This window comes from Ovis canadensis, chromosome 17 (genome assembly GCF_042477335.2).
Source record: "Ovis canadensis isolate MfBH-ARS-UI-01 breed Bighorn chromosome 17, ARS-UI_OviCan_v2, whole genome shotgun sequence".
NCBI classification, from domain to species: Eukaryota; Metazoa; Chordata; class Mammalia; order Artiodactyla; family Bovidae; genus Ovis; species Ovis canadensis.
The window spans coordinates 72,585,636-72,608,181 of record NC_091261.1 but is presented as its reverse complement, the minus strand read 5'-3'; the positions used below and the strand labels follow the sequence as shown (position 1 = coordinate 72,608,181).

General features: G+C 37.0%; 1 protein-coding gene across 1 annotated transcript in view; it reads right to left on the bottom strand.

Annotated features, from left to right (window-relative positions):
* The window catches only part of NAA25 (N-alpha-acetyltransferase 25, NatB auxiliary subunit), a 64,730-nt gene that overhangs the window by 23,671 nt on the left and 18,513 nt on the right, over positions 1-22,546 (bottom strand). The window contains exons 6-13 of the mRNA XM_069558130.1: positions 21,429-21,536; positions 20,983-21,061; positions 19,598-19,709; positions 18,972-19,061; positions 17,742-17,911; positions 13,478-13,590; positions 5,994-6,201; positions 5,042-5,131 (exon numbers count right to left, since the gene is read on the bottom strand). Coding sequence (XP_069414231.1) covers positions 5,042-5,131; positions 5,994-6,201; positions 13,478-13,590; positions 17,742-17,911; positions 18,972-19,061; positions 19,598-19,709; positions 20,983-21,061; positions 21,429-21,536 — 970 coding nt within the window. The remainder of the gene's footprint in view (positions 1-5,041; positions 5,132-5,993; positions 6,202-13,477; positions 13,591-17,741; positions 17,912-18,971; positions 19,062-19,597; positions 19,710-20,982; positions 21,062-21,428; positions 21,537-22,546) is intronic.

The following is a 22,546-nucleotide window of genomic DNA, read 5'->3' as shown; positions in this document are numbered from 1 at the left end:
TTTAGGAAGCTGGAAAATTGAGATTAAAATATACCATTTTCCATTTACTTTTGTTTAGGAAAAAAATGTCTAAAATGGAAAGCTTCAAGCACTGAGCTTCTGAGATTATATCTTATATGCTTTTTCCCAAGAGAAAAGAAATAAAATATAACCAAAAATTGGGGTTTTAAATAAATATCATCTATAATCCTACCCAAACTATGTAAACTACCCAAGATCTACTCAAACTACCACTATGATTAATGTATTGCTTTTGAACTATAATTACTTTTACACAGTAGTAATCACTGCATACATCCAATTTTGTGTTTTCTCATGTGGCTAACTGGTCTTCACAATTGTAATTTTATTTAATTCAACACTCAGTAACCTAAACTCTGCAGTAACACTAGATATAAGACCCAGAGACGCGTAGGTGGTTGCTGGCTTCAACAGGTTCAGAATTGAGCAGAAGAGACAGTTGTACAATTACAGATAAATTTTTTAAGTCCAATGTTATTCAAGGATAACCATAAGAATTTAACTTCTTTTTTTTAAATAATCTCTTTTAAATGGAAACAAAATTTGAAAGTAAATAGCACACTTCTGAACTATTACACCCAACATTATGAAGACATTTATCAACCTATTTTATTTTGCAAAATATAGAATATAACTACAACTCTATGCAAATTCTTCACCAAATCAAAGAACATCAAGGGTTGATGAGGATCTTGGGGACAAAATTTTTCTAATTAATTTTTATAATATAACAAAAAGGTATAAAATATATTAAGTTCTGAGGATATAATGTATAGCACGGTGACTACAGTTAACAAGATCAGTCCTGGGTGTTCTTTGGAAGGAATGATGCTAAAGCTAAAACTCCAGTACTTTGGCCACCTCATGCGAAGAGTTGACTCCTTGGAAAACACTCTGATGCTGGGAGGGATTGGGGGCAGGAGAAGGGGACAACAGAGAATGAAATGGCTGGATGGCATCACTGACCCGATGGACGTGAGTTTGGGTGAACTCCGGGAGTTGGTGACGGACAGGGAGGCCTGGCGTGCTGTGATTCATGGGGTCACAAAGAGTTGGACACGACTGACCGACTGCACTGAACTGAACTGAAGAGAGTACATGCTCATCACAAGGGGAGTAGCTATGGGAGGGGATGAACTGTAACTAAACTCACTGTGGTAATCATTTTGCAACACATTATCATATAATATACCTTAAACTAACATAATGTAATTTATCTATTATATCCCAGTGAAAATAGAGAGGGGGAAAAATTATATCCTTCATGCCTCATTTCATTCCCGTAGCAGAATCATAAAGTCTTTATTGAGTTTGTTACAATATTGCTTCTGTTTTTATATTTTGGTTTATTTGGTCCCATGTATGTGGTATCTTAGCTCCCTGACTAGGAATCCAACCTGCATCCCCTACATTAGGTGAAGTCTTAACCACTGGACCACCAGGGAAGTCCCTGAATAAGTGTTTGAGAGCATCATCAATTTAATCTTAAAGTGCTCTTCTTAATCCTTTCACATTCAAAGCAGTCTCTCTAGACATCCTCCCAATTTTCTGTACATTTCTTTTGTTTTTTAATCTATTTATATATTTGACCATGCCAGGTCTTAGTTGCGATATGCAGGATCTTTGGTATCGGTTATGATATGTAGGATCTTCTAGTTGCGGCGTGTGGGATCTAGTTCCTTGACCAGGGATCAAACCCAGGTCCCCTGCATTGGGAACGTGGAGTCTTAGCCACTGGGCCACCAGGGAAGTCCCTCTATAACATTTCTAATTTTTATCAGCTCCACCTTGAACAGTCACTATGTCTACAACTGGAACATTCAGCATTACTTCTGTTGACTTCAAGAAACCAAAAAAAGAAAAAAGAATAAAATGAAAATCCTAAAAAACAGTAAGAAAGAAACCTTGCATCTATAATATCTGTAACTTTCCATGTATTTGCACTGTATGATTTTAGGACAACCTACCTTCTTTATTTCTCTGCTCCGTATTTCCCTCATTTGTAAAACTGTAACAACCTTAACTGTATTGTTAACAAGGTTTAAAACATGCAAAGATGGGCTCAATAAATGACAGAAATGGTATGGACCTAACAGAAGCAGAAGATATTAAGAAGAGGTGGCAAGAATACACAGAAGAACTGTACAAAAGAGATCTTCACCACCAAGATAATCACAATGGTGTGATCACTCACCTAGAGCCAGACATCCTGGAATGTGAAGTCAAGTGGGCCTTAGAAAGCATCACTACGGACAAAGCTAGTGGAGGTGATGGAATTCCAGTTGAGCTATCTCAAATCCTGAAAGATGATGCTGTGAAAGTGCTGCACTCAATATGCCAGCAAATCTGGAAAACTCAGCAGTGGCCACAGGACTGGAAAAGGTCAGTTTTCATCCAATCCCAAAGAAAGGCAATGCCAAAGAATGCTTAAACTACCGCACAATTGCACTCATCTCACACGCTAGTAAAGTAATGCTCAAAATTCTCCAAGCCAGGCTTCAGCGATACATGAACCTTGAACTCTCTGATGTTCAAGCTGGTTTTAGAAAAGGAAGAGGAACCAGAGATCAAATTGCCAACATCCGCTGGATCATCGAAAAAGCAAGAGTTATAGAAAGACATCTATTTCTGCTTCATTGACTATGCCAAAGCCTTTGACTGTGTGGATCACAATACACTATGGAAAATTCTGAAAGAGATGGGAATACCAGACCACCTGACCTGCCTCTTGAGAAACTTATATGCAGGTCAGGAAGCTACAGTTAGAAGTGGACATGGAACAACAGACCAGTTCCAAATAGGAAAAGGAGTACGTCAAGGCTGTATATTGTCACTCTGCTTATTTAACTTCTATGCAGAGTACATCATGAGAAATGCTGGGCTGGAGGAAGCACAAACTGGAATCAAGACTGCTGGGAAGAATACCAATAACCTCAGATATGCAAATGACACCACCCTTACGGCAGAAAGTGAAGAGGAACTAAAAAGCCTCTTGATGAAAATGAAAGAAGAGAGTGAAAAAGTTGGCTTAAAGTTCAACATTCAGAAAACAAAGATCATGGCATCTGGTCCCATCACTGCATGGGAAATAGATGGGGAAACAGTGTCAGACTTTATTTTTGGGGCCTCCAAAATCACTCCAGATGGTGATTGTAGCCATGAAATTAAAAATGCTTACTCCTTGGAAGGAAAGTTATGACCAACCTAGATAGTATATTCAAAAGCAGAGACATTACTTTGCCAACAAAGGTCCATCTGGTCAAGGCTATGGTTTTTCCAGTGGTCATATATGGATGTGAGAGTTGGGCTGTAAAGAAAGCTGAGCGCCGAAGAATTGATGCTTTTGAACTGTGGTGTTAGAGAAGACTCTTGAGAGTCCCTTGGATTGCAAGAAGATCCAACCAGTCTATCCTAAAGGAGATCAGCCCTGGGTGTTCTTTGGAAGGAATGATGCTAAAGCTGAAACTCCAGTACTTTGGCCACCTCATGCGAAGAGTTGACTCCTTGGAAAAAAGACTCTGATGCTGGGAGGGATTGGGGGCAGGAGAAGGGGACGACAGAGGATGAGATAGCTGGATGGCATCACCGACTCGATGGATGTGAATTTGAGTGAACTCTGGGAGTTGGTGGTGGACAGGGAGGCCTGGTGTGCTGCGATTCATGGGGTCACGAAGAGTCAGACATGACTGAGCAACTGAACTGAACTGAATTCATATAAAGTACTTTCAAGTGCCTGATGATCAATAAGTGTCAAGTGTTATTATTATTATTATATGGTCAGATATCTTGCTCGAAAACCAAGAGATTAGGAAAACCATGTCATTATGAGAAAGAACAGATGCTACAAATAAGTGGGGAAGGGTATCTGAGTAAAGATCAAATTACTAAGTAATCAGTTCATTATGGTTTTTACATTAATATGACTTTTACAGCTCTATGCAACCTCCTGAATCTGGGGCTTCTGATATCAAGTACTCTGATGAAAAGAATTTCCTCCCCACCTCCGGTAGAACACAGTAAAACAAGCAGCAGCATATGGGTATATACAATGTCCTACAAAAGTTCAGAAGGGGCATAAAATCTGCAATGAGAAAGGGATGAAATCAAGACACACTTCTCAGAGGCACTCTTTGATTAAAAGTTAGATGAAGGAGGTGATACAGTTATTTCAAAGAGAGGCAACATGATGTTCAATGACAGAAACAGCAACAACAAAGAAGTCGATTTAGGGCTTTAAGTACTTAAGAATCTGGAGATGCAGGCAGAAGCTAGATTAGAGAGCACTGTAAACCATCCTAAGAAGGCTGACCTTTATCCTCAAGAAAATAGGGCATCTCTGAAGGATTTTAAGCATGAGGAGGACATCAAAATTGAGTGCTTGGTGAAATGACCCACAAGCGCAGGACTGTGTCTGCACACACCATTGTCTCATCAGCCCTGTTTCTTCTGCAGTTTATTTTCATTAATAATAATGCAATAAGTAGCTATTTTTTCTCAAAAACTGCTAATAAGAGAAAACATCAGAGTATGAGACTTAAAAGAAAAGGCTGAATCATCAGCTGAATCCTTCTTCTCTTGCTCAATGAGTCATGATGTTTCCTTTACCATGTAGTCTTATTTTTGTCTTAAATGGGTTAATCTGAACTATATTCCAAAAAAAGGTATATGCTCGTGTATATAATTTTAAACGAACAAAAATGGCTATTTCATTCCATGGATTCATACATCTATCTCTAAACCAGTTTCCCTGCATTTTAATTATTGTAACTTTGCAATAGGTTGTTTACTCACTATTCAGAAACATTTTAAAACAGAACAGATATCCACTGATTTAAGATTATCCTAAATATACAGAGGATACTTGGAGACTTGGGTTCTTCTAGAAGCACCCTGGAGAGAGGCAAGAAGAAAAACCTAAAAGCATAAATCAAAGTCTTGGATTATGTAATTAGTTTAAGGATTTATAATCAATAAAAACAAAGAGTAAAAATAAAGTTAGACTGAAATCACTGGTTTTTACCTGTTTCTCTCCAGACATCAATAAGCACATGGACAGCAAGGAGACAGTAATAGTCTGAAAATTGCAATTCGGTTTTCAAACAGGATTTCCCTATAGGGGAAAAAAAATCATATCTGTATTTTAAGATTTGTTCAATGATTATTGTCCCCAAAGAGCTATGTAAAGCTAGAAAACGACAGCAGGAAGAAGGGTAAAAGAAACTATTAAGAATAAAGTAAATACCAGAAGAAAATATAAGCCATGAATTAAAAGAGTCAAAAAAAGGTGAAACTACACTCAGCTGGAGCAAAAGGCTTTCAGAACAGAGGTGATACTCCAAATAGTTCCAAAAGGACTATGTGAAAGGTTGTGAAAGGTTTCAAGAGAAGGAAAGAACAGACATCAAGAGCCATGTATAACTAATATAATATGCTCATTACCTCACCTAATTTTTTAGAATACAGTTAGAGAAATACTAATATCATCCACTTAGATAATTTAATTTATATTTTATCACACAATCTAAATAATTCAAACATCATCTACTTCTAAACTAAATATATACCTCACAATTTACAACATTCTTTCTGTTCATTTACACAGTCTATATATTAAGAATACTAAGGCCTACAAGCAGAAAATGTGACAATTATCATAAACTCTGCAACTCATCTGAGTCCCAATGTGATGAAAAGTGGGCTCACCAGCTCAAGAAGAACATGGGATCTGGGGGCCTATCAAATTTTTTTAAAACTCCAAGCTCAAGAAAGGCTTTGCATTTTATTACTTGGATAGAGTTCCCACTTGATAAAATATTTTTCCTGCCAAAAGCATTAAAATAGCGTGCTATGAGTAATTAGCCTCCAACCAGAAAAAGAAAGTATACAGACATTAAGAAAAAAAAAAAAACAAAACTTGACTTCTAAGTCTTAGCAGAGCAGGGAACTACTGAACACTTTGAAAGGTTGCTCACCAAATTCCAGTCCATGCTGGTACCTTAACATCAGTTCTCTGACCACACTCAGCTTCTGGTTCTTATCCATCGTGTGGTACAAGCCAAGTAACCTCGTCAGCTGCACCACACACAAATGTCGCTGCAGAGCTCTGATGTCGGCGGGCAGCGCCAGCTTATCCTCTGTTGGTGTTGACAAAGGAACCACTCCGAGTAACTGATTAATGAACTGCAAAGTTGGAAAAAAAAAAAAAGTACAGGTCTGAAAATGGAACTCATCTTTAGTAGGTCACAATTAACAAATACTGAAATGGTCTAGAAAAAGACATCAAGGAGAAATACAAATTAAAGTCCCATTTTCTGTCTACCAAAATTGCCAACAAAACACTTCTAACAGCACACTTGCTGGTGAAACTCCAGCAAAACAGGCACATGTGAAACATTCACTGCTGGTCAAAAGTGTTAATGCTAACACCATGCAGTATAAGCATTAAAAGATGAAAAGACCTGTGAAAATGTTTCTTAAATCATAACACATTAACATAATATACAATGTAGCAATGAAAAAGTTTATTTAGGAAGACTGTAAAAAAGAACAATTACCCTAAAACAAATACTCTATTATACTACAAATAAATTCTTAAAGGAAACACTATATACTGAAGGGAATGTCAATAGCCTTAAATTGTTTTTTTGATTAAAGCTTTGAGATAATTATATATTTGCATGAAGTTGTAAGAAATAACACAGATCCTATGTACCCTTTGCCCAGTTTTTCCAATGGTAACATCTTTTGGGGGGGGCCACACCGTGTGATGTGCAACATCTTAGTTCCCCAACCAGGTATCAAACCTGTGGTCCCCTGCAGTGGAATCAGGGTCCTAACCACTGGACTAGGAAATTCCATCCCTATGGTAGCATCTTGTATTAAAATGTTTTTAATTCTCTAAATATAGAATAAATTTTTAAAAACGTGAGTTCCACAACCAGTTCAGTTGCACTACTGGCAAAAATGAGTTAGAAGACTTAACTGGAAGGGACCCCTACCTTGCAGTCAGGGTACCAGTTTACATGTCACACATGCTTGGATGCTATACTTTGCAGCTGTCAGGATGTGAGAGAATGCTTGAGCAGCACAAATCTGGGGTTCTAAAGGTGTTTATGGAAGAGAAATGCAGCCAAGGGGTCACTATATTTTGTGTCTTCCCTCTATTTTATGATACAAAATCAATACATTATTTTAAAGGAAAAAAAAAGTTCCAACTACACATTTATTAAACATAGGCCATTTTCACTCCCTTCCAAGATCCTATGAAGATGACAGTGAAGAACAAAAAAGGATTCACCCATAAGGATCTAGAACATGTGAAATGTGAAGAGATGACAGCAAGTAAAAAGCATTAACAAGATTTCAAAAGATACAAGGCACAAGCGCAGGTGGTAGGTAATAACCAATGTATGGGGTCAAGAACGCTGGAATCCAGTAGTATGCAATGGGGAGGCCACCAATAAACAGCAAGCCTCTTCTAGCTGCGGAGCCTTGGAAGACTCAGAAATTAAAGGCAGGAAGTATGTCTGAAAGCTAAAGTTCTGGTGAAACTTCAACAGGAGAATCTGTTAAATTCTAAAAAGTTAGACCCCTCCCAAGGTCACTGAGTGAATTCTTAAACCCAGCAGAAGTCAGGGTTTTCCTTCACCCCCAGGAGAAGCTGAACCAGAGACACTGTAGACTCAAGGGGAGACTGGAACGGATCTATTAACCTCACATTTCAGACAACCCAGTGAGAGGCGTTTTAAACGTTCATGGTTCTGTCAGACTGATTGGGGTGAAATGAACAAAAAACAAAAACATTAACTCCAAGAAAGAAAGTTGTGTAAAAAAGCTATAATCTCCATATATAAAGTGGCTCAGCTGTGAATATTTAGTCATAAAAATATAAACAGTGAATAATGACTATACTATATTGAGGGGAAAGTAAGAGAAGTAGGATGTTAGAAATGAAATTATTGCTTTCCACAGTAGGATCCCATAGACAGAGGAGTGTGGTGGGCTACAATCCATGGCGTTACAAAGAATCGGACATGACTTAGCAACTAAACCCACACACACAACAGGATACCAACAGATGAAGACTGTAATCATAAAAATAAAGAACTATATGAGTGTAAAATTTAGAAATACAGCATTAAATAACAAAAGAAACAGTTAAGAGTTCAAAGTAATTTGTCTGCACAGAGCTAGAACCAGGGCTGGAGAAGGCAAAGAGCTGCAATTGGTTTTCAAGATAAGCCTTGTAGTACCATTTGACTTCTTCAATTTTATACATGTAATTTTTAGATGGAAATAAAAATTAAAATTCCTACTTATCATGCAGTTTCACATTTGTCAACTTTGCTTCAATTTCTCTACAATTGTATGAATTTTAACTTTATTATGATCAGATAACCACATCTGTAACAAATACTCTGTGGCATTAGTTTTCATGTTTTTTATTAAATGCCCACCTAATTTTTATTGCCAGCTCTTCCATTCTTATAAGCTATTTCATATTTCTTGTAAACCATTTTATATATCTAGTTATGTTTATTATTAAGGCCTCCCAACAGGTTTTGTCATAAAACAGTATGTTCATTCTCTGTTCTAGACTTTACAGTTTTACTGCTATACAAAAAGCTTCTTTAAAAACTGGAAATATTTTAGTGTTAACTTAAAATCCCAAGACAAAGTAAACAAAATATAAAAATGTCACCAGGGGTGAGACACTTGGGATATCTGAACTGTATGGTCCATTCTTAGGGACCAGTTCCATTTTAGAACGTGTCTCCTAATTCAGCCAGACAGCAGTTCTGTGTGAACCTTACTTCGAGAGTCCACAATCCTCTGACAAACATACTGCTGAGTGGCGGAATTTTTAGCTACTGAAGTCATCCTACATTTAACAAGTTGTGGCAGCATAATTACCCCTCTCAATTAAAAAGTTTACACAGGACTACAAAACTCACTGCAATAGCCTTCAACCCTTTGTCTCACTGAACAATGACCACCTCAACACTGCTGGTATTTCGCTATTTCTAGAGGGTTCCTCCCAGTAGATTATTACTATATGGGGTCACAGAGGTGACCTAAGATTTTCAAACATGTCGATAAAGTAGAGCTTCTGGTTCTGAAACTGTGCTAGCAAACCTATATGAATCTCAGCTTAATGAGATGTAAGCACTCCTCTAATGCATTCCCATCATTTGATGCTTTAATTTACAAGATGGTAAGCACTATGAAGCATGGTCAACTGTTCCCTACCTTAGCACTCAGCACGTAACATGGGTGACACTTACTGAATGAATCTCTCTCTCCCACATGGTTCTATTTTCTGCTTTAATCCCTCCAATAGCAGGAAACCCACACACTGTGTTTTTAGAGAATTGTGACTATAAAAAAGATCTTTTTCTCACTGAGCCAAATTCTTAATTCCCTGCAACAACTTCTTGCTGGTCCCTGTTCTTATCCCTCTTCTACAGGAGAGCTTTTCAAATTAGGAGAAATAAAGTACTATCAGCACCAGACCAAAAATCTCTCTTCCAATAACCATTTCTCAAAGGTTTTCAAGTATAACCTAGAACCTTCTTTTCTGGATATGTTACAATTTATCTAGAAAACTTCTAAAGCTTAGTCTGAGCTTAATTAACACCACTCCAAGACTAACCTTTTCTAAACCAAAGTGAATGGTGGCAGTCATTTCAGAATCCAACAGAGAACACTGGCTACTTACCAGTTTGAGAAAGCACTGCTCCATCTGCCCTAGATGTGTAACCTCAAGACTGCCAGAGCACTGAGTGCAGGAGGACTAAGGGGAAGGTCACGAGACAAACGCTCAGTCCTCACCACTGCACTCCCACTGAGCTTCATTCATTCCACATGCGGTGACAGAGCCTTCTGGAAGAACAGACGGTGGGAGCCCTGTGACAGGAAGACTTCCAACCTCCACTAATTAAGAGCTTTTTATACGTAAAGCTGACCCAAAGGTCACAGACTTTCTTGATAGACACTAGTATTTCTTAATATAGTGCTCTATCCTACCTTGGGCACACTGTTCTTCCAACTGGTGTTCTACTCCAACTGCCCATTACCCAAGGATACTCGGGGCTAAAAGCTTAAAAACCTTTAATATGCAAGAAGGTATGAAGTTCTCATTAATGGGTGAACAATCTGATCCAATACACGTTGCTGTGGATGAGGAGTCTAAAGGTTCGCCACTTCAGCATGTACTTGATTTGCATTGATTTAATCACATGAAAAAAACCCTGATAGTTGACAATTAACTACCATATGGTACCCAGGCTTAGATCCCTGAAGAGATAAAGGACACTAATGGACGAGCTACAGAAATACAAATAAAGTCTCAAGGCCAATTAACAGTATCAGTTTCTTAGTTCTGACAAATGTACCACTGTTTCTAAGACGGTAACATTGGGGAAAGCTGGGTGAAGGGTCTAGTGTAACTTTCCTATAAATGCAGTTATTCCAAAATGAAGGTTTTTTTTTTTTCTTTAACTTTACTGAAGTATAGTTGCTACAATATTGTATTAGTCTCAGATATACAGAAAAGTGACTTCGTTATTTTTCAGATTCTTTTACATTATAGGCTTTTATAAGATACTGAATATAGTTTCTTCTGCTATTTATCTATTTTATATATAGTAGTGTGTGTATCTGTTAAACAATACTCCTAATTTGTCCCTTCCCGCCTTATTCCTCTTTGGTAACCATAATTTTGCTTTCTACATCTGTGAGTCTGTTTCTGTTTTGTAAATAAGTTCATCTGTGTTATTTTCTAGATTGCACATATAAGTTATATCATATATTTGTCTGACTTCTTCATTTAGTATGATAATCTCTAGGTCCATCTGGGCTGCAAATGGCAACATTCATTCTTTTTTATAGTGAATATCTCATTTCATGTGTGTGTATGTCTACCATGTATGTATGTAAGGGCTTCCCTGGTGGTGCAATAGTAAAGAATCCGCCTGCCAATACAGGAGATGTGAGTTCAATCCCTGGGTTGGAAGACCCCTGGAGAAGGAAATGGCAACCCACTCCACTACTCTTGCCTGGGAAATTCCATGGACAGAGAAGGCTGGTGGGCTACACTCCATAGGGGTGAGAAACAGTCGACATGACTTAGCAACTAAACAACAATATATGTATATATGTGTGTGCGTATAGACATAGACATACACATGCCATATCTTCTTTATACAGTTATATGCTGATGAATACTTAGGTTGCCTTCTTGTCTTTACTACTATAAACAGTGCTGCTATGAACACTGGGATGCATGTTATCTTTTCAAATTAGAGTTTTCATCTTTTCTGGCTATACGCCAGGAGTAGGATTGCTGGATCACACGGTAGTTCTATTTTCAATGATTTAAGGAACTTCCATATTGTTTTCCACAATGGCTGCACAAATTTACAGTCCCACTGAGAGTATAGGAGGGTTCCTTTTTCTCCATACCCTCTCTAGCATTTATTATTTGCAGACTGTTTTTTTGCAGACTTTTTGTTGAAGCCCATTCTGACTGGTATGAGGTGAAACTTCATTGTAGCTTTGATTTGCATTTCTCTAATAATTAGTGATGTTGTATATATTTTCATGTGCCTGTAGGCCAACTGCATGTCTTCTCCAGAGAAATGTCTATTTGGGCCTTCAAGGTTTATTATTTAAAAATCCCTAAGATTTGATGACTGCTTCAGCAAGAATAAATCGTGATTTGACAAATTCAGCAATTAACTGCTACAGTTTTGAAAAAATCAGAGACAAGACATTTAAAGGAAAATCCACTGGACTTCATCAAACTTTAAAATTTTACTCTGGAAATTTCCTGGTGGTCCAGTGGCTAGGACTCACTGCTAAGGTTTGACCCCCAGCCAGGGAGCTAAGATCCTGTAACTCCCATGACATGGGCAAAAATACAACTTTGCTCTGCAAAGGATCCTATTAAAAGGATGAAAAGACAAGCTATAGTCTGGGAGAAAATATCTGAAACCACATATCTGACAAAGGATTTACATCAAGACTATCTAAAGAATTCTCAAAATTCAACAGTAAAAATCCCTGGTGGCTCAGACGGTAAAGCATCTGCCTATAATGCAGGAGACCTGGGTTTGATCCCTGGGTCAGGAAGATGCTCTGGAGAAGGAAATGGCAACCCACTCCAGTGCTCTGGCCTGGAAAATCCCATGGACGGAGGAACCTAGTAGGCTACAGTCCATGGGGTCGCAAAGAGTCGGACACGACTGAGCGACTTCAACAGTAAAAAAAAAAATCAATTAGAAAATGAGCAAAAGATAATAACAGACATTTCACTGAGGAGAAAATACAGATGGCAAATCAGCACATGAAAAAATGTTTAACAATATTAACCATTAGGGAAATGCACATTAAAACCATAATGAAACATCACTGCATATTTACCAGAAGGGCAAAAATAAAAAACTGTGGTAACACCTAATGCTGATGAGGATGCAGAAAAACCAGATGACTCATACATAGCTAACAGGAATTTAAGAGACCTAGTCACTATGGAAAAGTTAGGCCTTTTCTCTAAAAAGCTAAACATGCAGCTACCATAAGACCCCACAGCTGAACTCCTGGGCATTTTCTCAGAGAAATGAAGACTTAGGTTCACATAAAAAACCTGCATGCAAATGTTCACAGCAGCTCTATTTGTAATAGCCTAAAACCAGAGACACCCAGATGTTCTTCAACAAGATAAAGAAACTTGTGGTACATCCGTATCAAGGAATATTATTCAAAATAATATTGCTGTACCAGCAATGAACATGTTACATGTAACAACACAGATGAACTCCAGGGAATTATGCTGAGTAAAGAAGGTTATACATAATATGATTCCATTATATAACATTCTTAAAATGATAAAATGTGGAAAAAGAAAACATGTTAGCAGTTTCTAAGGGAGAGGGATGCGTAAAGGAGGAGATACAGGGAGGTGGCTGTGGGCAGAAAAGGGTAGGCAGCACATGGGGGGCACTCTGGTGGCAGAACTACTACGCATCTTATCTACGCAGTGGCCACATGAATCCACATGCACCACACACACTAAATACACACACACAAACACACCCCACATATACATACAAATGAATGCACGTAAAACGGGTGAAATCTGAATAGGCAAAATGGGTGAAAGACATACAAATCTCTCTGTATTATTTCTCTCTCTCTACACACACACCAGGAGAATTCAATTACCACACACACACACACACACCAGGAGAATTCAATTACCTACCAGGGGCTTATTCTCATTGAGGTCCAGCTTTATAAGAAATTATGCCTTGTATCTGCAGCACCTAGACTACTTGGCTTGATAGAGCAATATCTTGATAATCTCATGCTCACTACTTTCAGCCATTTTAGAAAAGAAACATGGACTCTTAACCTAGTTACAATAAACACAGGTAACCAACAGAACCCTACTCACTTTTGTACACTGTGTAGCAGGCAAGAGGTCAACAAACACCTTGAGGTCTGTGAAACAACAAGGTTTATCCCCAAACTTTTTAAAATACTGGAACATTAATTCCTCTGGATCACCTAAGAGAGAAGAGGGTAAAATATCACTAAATAATTCACGGACTAAAGAAATTTCTAATTTAAGTGATAAGTCTGATTTGAGAAACATTTATTTCAATTAAATGAAAAGTTTGCTTCAATGAGAATGAGGATGACAATGAGGGCCGGAAGATGGCTTGTTAGTTTAAAAATAAACGAATACTTGAAAAAGAAGTTGAATCTTACCAACTCAGTTATTACACTGAGGAAATGTGAAGTCTTTCATTCAACTGAAGTTTAAATAGTTAAAAAGTTTTCATTAAAGTTTAAATACTTGAGTCTATACGCAAGCATTAAACAAACATGCTTTTCTCCAGTTCTTGAACTACTTAACAAATATTAAATAAATGTTAACTGCATGAAAGATAATGTTTGTTAACAGGCATGCCAACAGAAGAGAAAGTCAATGGGAAGAGCCATGGGCCAATAACTCCAAAGTCACAATGTAAAATTTAAACCTGGATATGCAGAAAGCTACTAGCTCATTTTATTTTTCCTCAAATTAAAAATAAAAATAATAAAAGTAGAATGCTCTCAAATTGAACTAGACTTAGGAAGCAGAGATTTTTAATAAGATCTCTGTAAGATTTCAGGCCTCAGTTCCTTCTGTTCCTAGGAACAGAGATTCCATAGCCTTAATCAGATTCTCACAGGTCTCTGTGATCCAAAAGAGACTAAGAATCACTCACTAGTAAGAAAAAGACAAAAACTTCTTATGTGTGGGGAGGTTCAGTTCAGTTCAGTTCAGTTCAGTCGCTCAGTCGTGTCTGACTCTTTGTGACCCCATGAATCACAGCACACCAGGCCTCCCTGTCCACCACCAACTCCCAGAGTTCACTCAGACTCACGTCCATCGAGTCAGTGATGCCATCCAGCCATCTCATCCTCGGTCGACCCCTTCTCCTCCTGCCCCCAATCCCTCCCAGCATCAGAGTCTTTTTTCCAAGGAGTCAACTCTTCGCATGAGGTGGCCAAAGTACTGGAGTTTCAGCTTTAGCATCATTCCTTCCAAAGAAATCCCAGGGTTGATCTCCTTCAGAATGGATTGGTTGGATCTCCTTGCAGTCCAAGACTCTCAAGAGTCTTCTCCAACACCACAGTTCAAAAGCATCAATTCTTTGGCACTCAGCTTTCTTCACAGTCCAACTCTCACATCCATACGTGACCACTGGAAAAACCACAGCCTTGACTAGACAGACCTTAGTCGGCAAAGTAATGTCTCTGCTTTTCAATATGCTATCTAGGTTGGTCATAACTTTCCTTCCAAGGAGTAACCGTCTTTTAATTTCATGGCTGCAATTACCATTTGCAGTGAGTTTGGAGCCCCAAAAAGTAAAGTCTGACACTGTTTCCCCATCTATTTGCCATGAAGTGATGGGACCAGATGACATGATCTTCATTTTCTGAATGTTGAGCTTTAAGCCAACTTTTTCACTCTCTCTTTCACTTTCATCAAGAGGCTTTTTAGTTCCTCTTCACTTTCTGCCATAAGGGTGGTGTCATCTGCCTATCTGAGGTGATTGATACTTCTCCCTGCAATCTTGATTCCAGCTATGCTTCTTCCAGCCCAGTGTTTCTCATGATGTACTCTGCATAGAAGTTAAATAAGCAGAGTGACAATATACAGCCTTGACGTACTCCTTTTCCTATTTGGAACCGGTCTGTTGTTCCATGTCCAGTTCTAACTGTTGCTTCCTGATCTGCATACAGATTTCTCAAGAGGCAGGTCAGGTGGTCTGGTATTCCCATCTCTTGAAGGATTTTCCACAGTGTATTGTGATCCACACAGTCAAAGGCTTTGGCATAGTCAATAAAGCAGAAATAGATGTTTTTCTGGAACTCTCTTGCTTTTTCCATGATCCAGCAGATGTTGGCAATTTGATCTCTGGTTCCTCTGCCTTTTCTAAAACCAGCCTGAACATCTGGAAGTTCACAGTGCACGTATTGCTGAAGCCTGGCTTGGAGAATTTTGAGCATTACTTTACTAGCGTGTGAGACGAGTGCAACTGTGTGGTAGTTTGGGTATTCTCTGGCATTGCCTTTCTTTGGGATTGGATGAAAACTGACCCTTTCCAGTCCTGTGGCCACTGCTGAGTTTTCCAGATTTGCTGGCATATTGAGTGCAGCACTTTCACAGCATCATCTTTCAGGATTCGAAATAGCTCAACTGGAATTCCATCACCTCCACCAGCTTTGTCCGTAGTGATGCTTTCTAAGGCCCACTTGACTTCACATTCCAGGATGTCTGGCTCTAGGTGAGTGATCACACCATTGTGATTATCTTGGTGGTGAAGATCTTTTTTGTATAGTTCTTCCGTGTATTCTTGCCACCTCTTCTTAATATCTTCTGCTTCTGTTAGGTCCATACCATTTCTGTCCTTTATTGAGCCCATCTTTGCATGAAATGTTCCCTTGGTATCTCTAATTTTCTTGAAGAGATCTCTAGTCTTTCCCATTCTGTTGTTTTCCTCTATTTCTTTACATTGATCGTTGAGGAAGGCTTTCTTATCTCTTCTTGCTATTCTTTGGAACTCTGCATTCAGATGCTTGTAACTTTCCTTTTCTCCTTTGCTTTTCACTTCTCTTCTTTTCAGCTATTTGTAAGGCCTTCTCAGACAGCCATTATGCCTTTTTGCATTTCTTTTCCATGGAGATGGTCTTGATCCCTGTCTCCTGTACAATGTCACAAACCTCCGTCCATAATTCATCAGGCAGTCTATCTATCAGATCTAGTCCCTTAAATCATTAGACAAATCCAATTTATAAGATTCAGGTGGGTGAGAGGGAAGAGGAAGATAGGAGATGAATATAATAGCAAGTGTGAAAGCAGATCCAAATATTTTTCTTTCCATCTTTGGAAAGAAAGCATTTTTTTTTTTTTTGCCTGCACCATGCAGCTTGTGGGATCCTACTTCCTCAACTTGGGATTGAACCCAGGCCCCTTGAAGTGGAAGCACAGAGTCCTAACCACTGGACCACCAGGGAAATCCGAAAAAAAAAAAACAAACAAAAAAAAACAATTCTTTGAAATATATTTTAACAATATTTTGCTGAAAGGCACATGAACAATTTTCATTTGCAATTCGGGAATAAATACAAACTAAAGTGACTGAGGTAGACCCAAAGAAAGAAGTCAACATGGAATACAAAACTGGCTGTAAATAATCGACATATAGAATGACAGAGATAGCCAGTTAATTTCAGAATAAACTGCAGAGAACACTAATTACATGATTAGAAGGGAAAGAGATGTTCTAGGATAGGTTTTAGGTACTGAGAAGTGCTCATCATCTGAAGACAACTGGTCCCTAAAAAAACCCTCTTAATCAAGTTTTAATGAGAACCAAATTTCTGTAATGATGAATGGGGGGGGAGGGGAAAGGTTCTTTGGAGCTTTGTCTTCAAAAAGAAAAAAGAAACTGAAAATGTTTTTAAAGTTCACGATCCTAAACCTAACAAAATTTAGGGTATAACTAAAACTAAAGCTAATTCTAATTCTTAATATGAGCAGATTTTGGCTGGGAGTAGTGCTTCATCCCCATAAAACTGTGAACTAGTACAATATGACCACATTCACTCTTCTGCAGTAAGCTCAACAAGAACCATTTTACAAAAACATCTAAGCGCTTCATCAAATTTCCTGAAGGTCTCTCTTAATCCTCTACTATCCAAATCATTCTTCTCTCCCATCTTGTCATTATCCTTATAAATTTTCTCAACTGTTAACTGCTCTAACTTGGCCAGAAGTTATTTTGTCAGTGTTTTTGTGAGTGCTTAGAGCAAATTTTCAAGAAATTCATTCATTCATTTCTTGAAATCCTCAAACTTTTACAGAACTGGCTATTTTACTTTGAAATTTATTTTGATATTATTGTTAGGTCAGCAAAAGAATGCCTGACAAAGACTCTGATGGCATAGAGAGAAATGTTAAAGTTAAGCCAAGTTGCGTGTATGACTGAGGCCTAATTTTATTAGTGATCCATTCATCAGTAATTTTTTTCAGGTTATGAAGACATTTGCTTCTCAAAACACAACTTTATACTGTAGGCCTCAGAGAACAGATACCGCCCTTGGGTACCGAGTATGTCCCTATCCCTTCTCCATGGTTCCCAAATATTATTACAGCTTCTTACCCAGTTTGTATTCATCATTAAAACCTTGACCTCGTAAACGTCTAATCAGCTCCAGTTTAGCTAGATGTGGTCCTCGGAGATGGCGAGAATTTTTAGATTCTTCTGCTATCCGATCTTCTATAAACCTCACAGCTTCTTCTGCAGAATAATGTACTTCTCCTTCTAAAGAGCTGGGTATAAACACATGAAAAAGGTATTTTGTGCCTCTACTGTTCTGTGCCAAAACTTATAAGTCAAGCCAAACTGATTTCAAGAAACAAATTAAAAATAACAGTAAGTACAACAATAAACAATACAAATGAGAATAAAAGCTATGAGCATATTCTGATGGTTAGCATGACACATGATTCCTCCCAGTTCTGGCATCTGATTATTATAGAGATTAACCACCTCTACTGTTTTCTTAAAAAAACATTATTTATATATTTTGCATATATAAAATATTACCTAATTAAAAATGTAAGTAAATTTTAGTGCTAAGAAAATTAATCTGAGAAAAATTAGAGACTTAGTTAATATTATAAAGTAAGCATCATTTCATAATTGGTTACCATGAATCCTATTTCCTTATTCACTTTTTTAAAAGATCCTATTTAAAAAAAAAAAAAAGATCCTATTTATGAATACTGTCTGTAATAGCCCCCAAAACAGCAATTAGCAACAATACAAGTACCCATCAACAGGAGACAGACTGAATGAATTTCGTACATTTCTAAAATGGAGTTCTCTTAAGTCACTAAAAAGAATTAATCAAATCTGTGTTTACTATATATGGAAAGACGCCCAAGATACATTGTAAGATGGGAGAATATCAAGTTGTAAATCATTACATCTAATTTTTATGTTAAATAAGAATAGTTTTATGTTAAATAAGAATAGTTATGTTAGTATATGCATAATATAAATAAATTTGGAAAATATCAAAGTATTTTTCAAATAAATCTGGAAGATATCAAACTATTATCAAGAGTAATTTCTGTCAATCATATCCTGATAAAACTGAGGAAAAAAACATCCTGGAAACTAACATTTTTCACACCATACGTTTCTGTCCTAATTTAGGATTTTTACAATGGGCATGTATTTATTTTAAAATTTTAAAATCGAAAAAAAAATCTTTCTTTGAAAGAGATACATTATTGAGACAGAAAATTCAATTAGGCTTATAAGGAAATCTTTTTGCTACAACATATTAAAAAGTGCTGTAATTCAGGAAAAAGGACAACTTACTGTTCACCTTCAGCAGGAGGAGTCCAGGCCTCTTCAATCAGTCGAAAGACAGAATCGAAATAAGTCAGATAGAACTGCCAGTCATCTGAGCTAAAATCAGATTGAATGGTGCACACAGGATTAAACCCAAGTTGTGACAAATCTGCCTGAGGAACCATGATACTCAACTTATTTTCTAAGTGATACTTTAGTCTTCATTAGGAGAAATCCAATCTTCCCTCTGGGTTTCTTCTACAGCCCTAAAAGGGCAGCAACTCCAAAGGTATTTTTAAGGTCAAATACTTCTAAGAAGCTATTTTTTCCTTCAATAAAATAACCAGGTCTAAAAACCTAATATTCATTATAGAAAACCCGCCACAGTGCTTCCTAGGTGGGCTGGGGGGAGACCAATCCTTAGTTTAACAAATTAATGAAATTTCAGCATTCATTCTGAATACTCAGCATCCTGGTAGCAAAAGTTTCACTATACTTCTTTACTGAAAGATGAAGGCTCATCAAAAACTTTTAAAAAATATCCAGGACACACAACTAAAGGACTTCACTTTATGCCCAGAAATCTAAAGATATAGTCCAAAAAAATCAAAAAGCCCCACTCTACTCTCATAGTCAAAGAAGCAAATACTTACTTTTTCAGTAAGAGGCGCCGAGAAAGGGCGTTACACTCTGGCCACCTGCTCAGTTTCTTATACATAGCCATGCATTTATTTTCCCGACTCTGAATCTCACTTGTCAACTTCTCTACAATTGAAAGTAATAAAAGTTAGTAAGCTGGTTTCATTTTCACTCAGAAATCAGAACAAAGTCCAAATACAAGAAGGAAACTGTCACGTTCTTAAAATTCCCTCTCTGAGAAAATGGGATCACCGTTAGATACAAAGTTCTATCTCACTAAAGGTTATTTTCCTGAAAAGAAAAATAGTATATTTCTGATATAAACTTTTAAATCCTGTTTTCCGATAAAATAAAAGGATCCAGAACATATTGAGTTGAAGATCTAGTATATGGGATACACATAAAATCCCAAGAGTATCTGAGGACTTGTATATTTAGACCATAGACTCACCATCCACACACTTTCAAAACATTGAATAAGCTTGGACTTGAACAAGATGAGAAAGGGAAGATGTTAGGAGGAAGATTAAAAGAAAAGAAATGAATCAAATTCTTCAACAGCTGGGAACAAAAAAACTAGGATTAAATTTCTGACCAAATTATATCTGCCCTGTTCTTTTAAAACAGTTTAGCAGATTAAGCATGCCAACAATTACATTATGAATTTTCTATAGAAAATTTAAACTTTATCCATAGAACTACAACCTAACTGAATAAAAATACAAAGTTGACTTCTACTCACCTGCAAGGAGGCCAAAGTTAGAAAGTAACATTAAAAATAAAAACAAAACTCTTCCTACATTTTATATAATTAAAATAGTTAAAACTATCAGTTACTGTTATGGTTTTAGTAAAGGATATACAGTACTTGTATGAAACAAAATCCTTTTCATGGCTGGACCTAATGAGAGTTATGAGGCCACAAAAGAAACTGACCAAAAAGTCACAATTAAAAACCAGAGTTGTCAAAACAATAACTACATTCCCATGAATTTCTCCTAAGGAAATTTAAAATGTGTAAATATTTAGGAAACAAATTGTTATAAATGTCTAAAAACAGAGAAATAGTTTAACACCATCTATGAAGTTCATACAAATAAATTTTCCAACAAAAAGGAAAAAAGTATTTTCACAACAACAGAAAAGAGCTCTAACTTCTTTAACATGTAAAGTGCTATTGCAAATCAATAAGATTAACCAAATTTTTAGAAACAGGAAAGACTATGGAAAAGCAGCTCAGAGAAGAAGAAAACATTAATGATTTTTAAACAATTGAAAAAATAATTATGCTCCCTCGTGGCTAAATAAATAACTGTTAAGGTATGTTTTATCTAACTGAAAAACAAAAAGTTTGATAATATAGATGGGTAAGTATGTAAAGAAACAGACCCTCAATTACCTCCTAATTTTCCTCTGATAACATCCAAGGCTTCCTGGTACTTTCCCAAACGTTCCAGGATCATATAATAAAGTTCAACCTTATAGAAAAAACAAAAAGTGTAACCACTGAAACTTTTCAATAATAGAGATATGTCATTTATGTTTTTAAAAAGCTGTCTAATAGAAAAGAACACTATCTTCAAATAAGATGAAATTAACAGTGAGAATCAGACAATAGTATCTCCCCTATCTGTGTATATCTCAGCAGAGAACACTTGCTGGAAGCATGCAAGAAACAATAGCTCCTTCACTCACTATACCTAGGCTGGGGAATTCCACAGTTTCATATTTACACAAAAGACAAGAGTGAGGAACTAGTTCTCTAAAGGGAATAAAGCAACAATTCATAATGTTGTAACAGTATTAAAAACATGCAAATACAAAAGTGAGGTTTAAACTACTCACTTCAGCCTCTGCTTCTATCTTGTCCTCTTTCACCATTTTTTCTACCATTCTCTCAGCGAGGGGCAGAAACATTGTTTTTGAGAGGTTTTCATCCTGTGCTGATATAGACTGGAGGAGAAAGATACATGTTTCATTCAAATTTCTTCCCTGTTTGCACTATTTATATTATCGCCATGCAGACTATTATTGTGACTCTGGCCCATAATTAACAAACCACTATGTTAAATATCAGACCTAATTTGAATTTACCAAGAAGATACATTAGAGATGGTTTGCTTTACAAGAGATTTCTTAAGATTATCTTACACATTCTTGAAACAGTTTCTACAATATGACCTAACTTTTATATAGGTCATTCAAACATTTTTCTTGAAATATATTAAGGGGGGTTACGTTTATACTGTTTATTATAGATAAACGGTACCAAGCATTTGAAGAGAAAAGCTTTTGCAATGTCTTCTTGAGATGTTCACATATTATAAAGGAAATGCCAATTTCTTCTATTTATAGCATGGCTTACTTAACAGCTACAGTTGCCTCAGACTGATCATTAAAATTGATAGATGATAGTAATCATTTTAACATTGCCAAAGATTCTGCTCCGAGCTTATTTGCCTCCTGTAAACAACCTTTCAGAGTAGTTATTATGCTTATTTTACAGATAAACTAAGGTTAAAAAGATTTCGCAACAGCTCAAGACATGGGGTAAAGCCAGTATCTGAAAAGCAGGCTACTCTGAGTCTCTCTGTTCTAAACTGCTATATTTTAACACCTTCCTCCCCATCCTCTCATACACAGTATCTTATTTTGTCCTCAAAGTAGCTCTGGGAGATAAGCATCTCCATTAGGCAAAAGAGCAGACTGAGGCTCAGAAAGAAGTGACAAAACAAGGTCACCCAGTTCAATGATCTGTTCACTAACCAACAATAGCAAACATTTCTAGGCTCATAACTTGATCAAGCAACCTAGTAACAGATCTAAGGATAAGGGGAAATACACTGTGTATTACACACAAATAAACCAATATATCAACTCATAAAGAATACCAAAACTCCTCAATTCAAAAAAATCAGCTGACAGTGTATCAACTCCCTGTTTGACACATGCTGCAACACATT